Source organism: Amblyomma americanum, chromosome 1, assembly GCF_052857255.1.
Source record: "Amblyomma americanum isolate KBUSLIRL-KWMA chromosome 1, ASM5285725v1, whole genome shotgun sequence".
NCBI lineage: Eukaryota > Metazoa > Arthropoda > Arachnida > Ixodida > Ixodidae > Amblyomma > Amblyomma americanum.
In genome coordinates this window covers 96,047,421-96,055,157 of record NC_135497.1, presented here as the reverse complement: position 1 = coordinate 96,055,157, position 7,737 = coordinate 96,047,421, and the positions used below count along the sequence as shown (strand labels likewise).

At 46.0% G+C, this 7,737-nt stretch overlaps 1 protein-coding gene across 1 annotated transcript; it reads right to left on the bottom strand.

The window, feature by feature from the left end:
* Positions 1 to 3,506: 3,506 nt before the first annotated feature.
* Positions 3,507 to 7,441, bottom strand: LOC144134010 (tubulin beta-1 chain-like). Its single transcript, XM_077667032.1, has 5 exons — positions 7,222 to 7,441; positions 6,061 to 6,305; positions 5,712 to 5,911; positions 3,891 to 4,327; positions 3,507 to 3,740 (listed from the first exon to the last, which is right to left on the bottom strand). Exons 1-5 carry the CDS (start codon positions 7,280 to 7,282, stop codon positions 3,607 to 3,609), a joined length of 1,077 nt encoding a protein of 358 aa, XP_077523158.1. The 5' UTR covers positions 7,283 to 7,441; the 3' UTR covers positions 3,507 to 3,606.
* Between the last annotated feature and the right edge of the window lie 296 nt (positions 7,442 to 7,737).

Sequence of the window (7,737 nt, the reverse complement as noted above, 5' to 3'; positions counted from 1 at the left end):
GCTACGGCGACGGCTGTCCAATCTGCTGCTCTCGTGGGTATTTATGGTTACTGGGTGTAAGCGAGCCTTGAGAGTGTTCACCAGCGCCACCCTCGACCATAGCGGCGGACGTAGCACGTCCTGTAATACCGCGCGCGTGACGTAGAACGTCATCTAACGGTGAGGGCGGAAACTGTGCGAGAGCCCTCTTATGCTACCTATGGCATCAAGACTGCCAGAACCGAGACCCTCGTTAAGCTATTAGCAGACAAGTTAAAGGAAATGAGGGGCCCGTTTGACAAATTTATGAAGGGAGCCAACAGTCACCGAAACCAAGGTGCATAGGGGAACGTTAATTTCTTTTTTTTAATGTGTTATGCTTATCAGTGGGATTACAGGACGTGCTACGTCCGCCGCTATGGTCGAGGGTGGCGCTGGTGAACACTCTCAAGGCTCGCTTACACCCAGTAAACATAAATACCCACGAGAGCAGCAGATTGGACAGCCGTCGCCTAAGGTCAGTTGGTAAGAGCACCGGACGAGATATTCGGAGGTCGTGGGGTCGGATCCCACCGGCGGCATGGTTGTTTTTTCTGCTGCTTTATAAGTAATTTTCTTTAAGAGATTTATTGATCTAAGTATTATCATCCCACTGCTAAGCATAACACATTACAAAAAAAAAAGAAATTAACGTTCCCCTATGCACCTTGGTTTCGGTGACTGTTGGCTCCCTTCATAATATATATATTGTCACGTAGTGGTGACGGCAGTCGAAGCAGCGATGGAGACAGACGAAAGGGTCGTCTAAAAGAACTGTTTATTGGGCTGACTTGCACCCAAAATGGACTGAATCACTCGGCGGCGGCGAAGCGACAAGCGTGCTCGGCGGTCGTCGAACAGAATGCCCGCCGCTGTCGGCCGTGCTCAATTTAAAGCTGATAGCGAACATTCGAGATAAAGGGCGCAAAGTTACTAGAACATTCCGGAACAACGTAGAATCAGCTTTGCCTGGCTGCGATCAATCGAGATAAATCTAGTCGCGTCTTGCGTCGCAAACAAAGTGATAAGGTGGTGTCGCGGCAGATTTGAAAAACGAATAAACACTGCAAATATTCGCGGCAATATATATATATATATATATATATATATATATATATATATATATATATATATATATATATATATATATATATATATATATATATATATATATGGCAAGCGGCTTTTTTAGGGGGAGGGGCAGAAATTCTGTAACATATACTATTGTTTCTGGTATACAGTCTGCGAGTTATACATGATAAAAATTTATATTTTGCGCTTTGCGGACCATCTGTATATATGCACTGCACAGCATTTTTTCTTTTTCAGCATCGTTGAATGTGGTACAAAGTGCGAAGCTTACTCTATTGCCACGTTTTGTGATACTTGAACTGCGCCAAATATTATTTTATGTGCTGTTCGCAAGCCTGATTCTGATAGTGTATGTAACGAGTGCGGAAAGTCTAGTATTTTTTTTTCTTGGCAGCCGTCTCCAGACTCATACATTCCAGAACCCAGTTATGTGTAGTCTTGATTATCCGTCACAATATTCAAATGTGTGCAAGCTATGTCACCACAACGCGGATCTCAACCATGTATATTGGAAATGCCCTTTTGCCCCCCTGGAGGGAAAAAAAATTCTGTCGCTTGACCAATGGGAGGCTCTCCTATTCAGCACCGATCTGATGATTCAGACAAAGGTCGTACAACTGGCCGAAGACGCCGCCACAAGCCAGGACATTCTGGCTGTCGTTTAGGCGAGGGGCCTAAAGCCTCTCGAACTGTTGGAAATAAAAGTTTTACAATCCATATGCAGCCAAAATTGTGCGTTGCGGACTATACACTGCGTGCGGACTGTATACCGGATATTACGGTAAGGCGATAAAAATGCAACGAGTTCCAATCCAGTAGTGCACGAGTTGTCGCCGAATTTCGCGTTACACTGCCGCGACCTGGATGCTATTTGACCACGAAAATCCTCGCAGTCGCCGACGGCAAGAGATGGCACAGATCCTTGACAGTAACCTCGACTCGCAGACAATCAGTCGTAATTACACCAGCGGTAGCCCCATCGAGAAGGCTTCCCAAATATTCCGCCATGGGGGTACCAGCTAAGAACCACTTACCATGACATGGGCTCTACACACCGGGAATCAAATCACGAACGCCACAGCTCGCGGTCATAAAACCAAGCGGTAGTCGACGAAGTGGGAATCTATCCTGTAATGCAAACGTACTACGGAGACATAATTGAGCCCCCCAGGGACATCAGGAAGCGCTTTCCTACCTGCCATGCAAAACTTGGAAGGATCACTTAAGCTCCGCCCTAAGGATATAACGCGGTAGCGCAATCGGTTAATTACCATATATGCAAACCGTTGTTCTCTACTTTGCATCCAAAAATACCTGGGCATTCAATACCTGGGCAATCAAGAGCTTGCGATTTTTCACTCACAACACCGAAAACACGAACATCGGCACTGGATTTTCGGTTGAACGGGGCCTTTACCGCTATCGCGTTAAGAGCTGGTGATGCTGACGCTAAACTGCTATAGAGACAAAGAGCTGTTTACCCCAGGCCCTCGCCGGAAATATCGCTCCCGCCTCCAACCATAGGGCTTTCAGATCACGAAAGCTCGCGTGGCTTCCAAAGCATCTACCCTCCGTTTCTGTGGACACCACGCTAAGGGATTCTGAATCAATAGCGCAGAATTAAACACGGGCAATGTTCGTTGAGTATTAAGGGTTGAGGGCTCCTCACAGCGGCGAATCGCCAAAACCTTTGGCGACGAACCTTTCTGCGCTGCGTCCCGGGTTAGGGCTATGCCGCTCACAGAAGGACGATATATGGTCCTTGTGGTTCGATCGCTACAGGTTCAGCAGCCCCAAGGAGCTCGACTATCGCTGAACAATGAATTAATGAAGCAGCCTCAACTGCTACTTGATGTCCTGTCGGCGTCTTCTCAACGTGTTTTCCTTCCCTCAAGTAGAAGAGCCCCTCAAGGAAAGTGATTCGATCGTCCTAGTATTGACGAAGATCCCGTCACTGAAATGTTTGTTAAAAATCGTAAAAATAATCGACAAAAGATGATGGCTAGATAATACGCCAAGAAAACTCACGTCAAGTAACACTGAGAATAATAAGCAAAATGTATTCTCCGTAGCGATGTTCCAAAAACCGGCTCGTCTCATATCAGTTTCGACAGCACAGAGAATTTGCCACATCATCAGACAGGAAGTATCCGAGACCAATAATAGCTCATCAAAACTTGTTTTCCTAAGATCACCTTGCGTTCGCTCTAAAAGTGGTTCGATGAGAAGATTTTAGAGTTTCGTCAAAATGCCGAAAACGCCGGTCACACGGCTATTTACAGATGTGCGCACATTGCAAAACAGTAATGTTTAGCTGCTTTGCGTGACCATCCTTGTGACGCAGTCCGGGCCTACGACATATTAAAGTGCAAAAGCACCTGGCTCAAAAAGAAGGATCCATGACAAACAAACACTTTATTGTAAAGCGAAAGAAAAAAAGCACTGCACACAAAAAAACTAGGCCTCTGCCTGGGTCTCCTCGAATTCCCCCTCGTCCTAAGCTGTGGCCTTCTGGTACTGTTGGTACTCTGACACCAGGTCGTTCAAGTTGCACTCTGCCTCGGTGAACTCCAACTCGTCCATGCCCTCTTCGGTGTACCAGTGCAGAAAGACCTTGCGGTGGAACATAGCTGCAAAAAAAATAATATATCAAGCAGGCGGGGTCACACTCCTAGAACTGTTCCCGAAAATGCGGTGTTCCAGAAAATCGACAGCAATGGGTACCTACAATGAAAGCATGTGCTTTTAAGAAGCACTTTCAAATCAAACACGATGGTCACCTGTAAACTGCTCGGAGATCCGCCTGAAAAGCTCTTGAATGGCTGTGCTGTTCGCAATGAAAGTAGCAGACATCTTCAGACCTCGAGGCGGTATGTCACAGACAGCTGTCTTTACGTTGTTCGGGATCCATTCAACGAAGTAACTCGAGTCCTTGTTCTGGATGTTGAGCATCTGGTCATCGACTTCTCGCATGCTCATTCGGCCTCTGAGGACTGCAGCAACTGTCAGGCAACGACCGTGGCGGGGGTCGCAAGCAGCAATCATGTTTTTGGCATCGAACATCTGTTGCGTCAGCTCCGGCACAGTCAGAGCCCGGTACTGCTGGCAGCCGCGGGACGTGAGTGGAGCAAAGCCAGTCATGAAGAAGTGGAGGCGAGGGAAGGGCACCATGTTAACGGCCAGCTTGCGAAGATCACCATTCAGCAGCCCAGGAAATCTGTAAGGAATGGGACGGTGCTTGATTAGAAGCCCGTTTAATTCACAAGGGGAGAGATAATTTACAGAGGTATGTTGGGCGCTCTTGTTTGGGAGCAGTCAGAACAAGATTGTGGTAAGATTATGGAGCAGCTACAACGGTCAGTGGAGGCATCTTGTAGAATGTCGCGATTGTTGCCGCTGTTCATTCAAAGCTTTTGAATATCGGGTCATCACATTTGAAATTCAGTTCTCTTCACGCCAGTGCAGACAACGAAGCCCAATGGAAGAACGAACTCATGGAAATTTCAGAACTGACATAGTTTACACTGCCAGTCTGTTCTAGAGAACATTAAAACTGCATGCCTGTTATTTGCCTCGGCCAAATTACAACGGCGGAGAAACAAACCAGCTCCAGTAAGATAACATGATTTCTTCTGTTGCTGGTTTCGATTCATTGGCAAAATCACAAGAAATAAAAATGGATTATTCACGTGGTCACTGCTTCGTATTCAGCTTCAAAGGTTATACAAATTACTACATTAGAACATCGATGGGTATTAACTTCACCGGTCTGCCGGTTGTCGTGGCACTTTAAAATTATGTGATCGTTCTCCAGGCCCTAAAACACCATCCCCCAACAATGGCAACCAGTATTTATCCCATACTTACTGCTCATTAGGCTAATGTGGTACTCTGCTCCCAACTTCCTCAGAAAGTGCCACTATTTATCGAAGAAAAACTTCCATACCAAAACGTGGGAATTTGTATTCCCTTTTCCCGAAGAGAAAACGGGGATAACCGATTTCACTGTACGTGAGGCTTTATATGGAGGTCCTGTACGCTAGGATTAAGGAGCTGAACGAGATAAATGTGCGCTTTATAAAAGAGAAACAGTTCAAAAAGCATTCTCCACTGACACACACCTAAATTATTTCCAAGAGATTTGAGATGTATGCTTTTTGAACAGAGTAGTTTTTCATCATTTACAGCGCGAGGTCTTAATTTTCCTTTTCGCCTTCTCGCCGCCTTTTCGTTATTGCTGCCGCTGCCGAATTCACTTTCCTTGAAGTGCTTTTCAAAGCTTCCTTGAGCAGCTGCTTGGCTGGCTATAGCAGGTGCGGTGTTAGTTTTTATGCGGACGGTGAGGGTGCTTTTATTTGCTTTCTTGCTCGTCATTGTATTTTCTGAAAATATTGCCACCACATGCACTTTTACATGGAGATTAGCTAAATATTTTGTAAAAGACCTTGGCGACCGCAGTCTTTGCAGTGCTTGTTCCATAATGAACCGATCACTGCCGTCGGAACTAGCAATTCGGCGGATGGTGTCGACCTCTTTGGGCTCTTTATGAACATGCATGAGGCGCTTAAGTGACCCCTTGAACGAAGCTGCGAAATACTTACCTCAGGCATGTGGTCACACCCGACATCGTTGCAGAAACCAAGTGGTTAAGGTCTCCGTAGGTGGGAGTCCTGAGCTTCAGCGTCCGGAAGCAGATGTCGTAGAGTGCTTCGTTGTCGATGCAGTAGGTCTCGTCGGTGTTCTCCACAAGCTGATGCACTGACAAAGCAGCATTGTAGGGCTCGACGACACTGTCCGAAACCTAGAGGTAGCCGCAGGAAGAGAATGAGAACTTTGTGCATAACTACTAATCAAAATTCAAGGAAGACGCCTTATAAAGCAAGGCCGAAATGTCATGTTTGATTTGTTTCAAAGATGCTGAAATTGGGTCCTGCAGATAATGTCACACACCTTTGGAGAGGGCACTACACTGTAGGTGTTCATGATGCGATCGGGGTACTCTTCACGGATCTTCGAGATGAGCAGTGTGCCCATGCCAGATCCAGTACCACCGCCCAGGGAGTGGGTCAGCTGGAATCCCTGCAGGCAGTCGCAGGATTCCGCTTCCTTGCGCACAACGTCGAGCACCGAGTCCACCAGTTCAGCACCCTCGGTGTAGTGGCCCTTGGCCCAGTTGTTGCCAGTACCACTCTGACCTGAAGGGGCAGGTTGTGAAAGGCGTATACTTGCACAAACTGTATCCTGAAGAAAATCAGTACTGGAATATGCAATAAAGGAAAGCCACTATCCAAACACACTTCACACAGCAGCCAGAAAGGCAACAAAAATGGACTTAAGTGGCCTGATGGCCGTAGCCAATAGGGGGATAAACACCGCATTTCATAGGTAAAGTTAAGTTTGGATAATATTAGGATGCTGTTACGTGTGAATTATTTTAATTAGTTTTCAGGCATGTAAATACTATAACAAGTGATGGCTATGTTTCACTCGGCCTTCAGAACTCAATCTCGGCAATAAGTCACTCTGGTAAAAGAGCTATGTGGCATACAAGACGAGGACAGAAGGAGGCTCTCTGCAGGACCCATCTTTTATCGCTGCCCTAATTTTTTTTTGCACTCTGCCAGATTTCTCCCGCTGATGACTACATCCAGTCATTAATTAATATGTCACATACCCGTTTTGCTGGAGTGATGTGGGGCGTTGTGTTCTGCGGTGTACCAACTGCGGATAGAATCTTAATTTGGAAAAAGCACATATATTGCCACTCCCGTACTTACGCCTGTTTCGCTGCACATTAAAGTCGTGTTGAACCTTCAAGCTTACGCGTGAGTCTTGGGGACCCTTCTAACGGAACTTATAAAAATGACTTCATATTCAACTCAAAGGCACTTGATTTCGTGGCTGCATGAAACTGTCTGGCACTTGGACTGGATTGAACTCAACAAGGGTACGCAGTGCGTACAGAGATATGGGCCCAAATTTTAGCCAGTTCTGCGCATTAAAATTTAGTCATATCGTGCGCTCTTGTGACTGTGCTGAGATAGTGTGCTTTAAGATGAAATGGTGCAAAATTAAATATGTTGCTTCAGGAAATGACGAGCAACCCCTTACCGAACACGAAGTTGTCCGGCCGGAAGAGTTGTCCGAGGGGTCTTGAGCGGACGGCGTCCATGGTTCCCGGCTCCAGGTCAACCAGGATGGCCCGAGGCACGTATTTAGCTCCTCAAACAAAAAATAAATATCACTTAGGTGCAACAAAAGTACGTTTGTGTGGTTACAAGCCAAGCGTGCATCACAAAGAAATAAGCAAAAGAAGCAAAGAAAAGAGATCCTGCTAACAATAAAGATGTGACAGCTGATAAAAGCAGCACTATAATAGCCCTAGACCCCCTCTCCCCCCCTCCAATCCTTAAACAGCAGCTTCAACAATATTTAATAAATTTGGTTGGAGTAGCAAAACCACTTAAAATGTGATTAGGACAATTTAAATGCATTAAAATATAGTTACTGCCATTAACGTTGCTTTAAGCCATTCTGTTCTCTATTAGTAAACGTTTAATGCGGTACATGGTATTATAATTGGGAAGGCGCTACTGGGTTATCAGAGGGGCAGTAATGCAGCCGTAC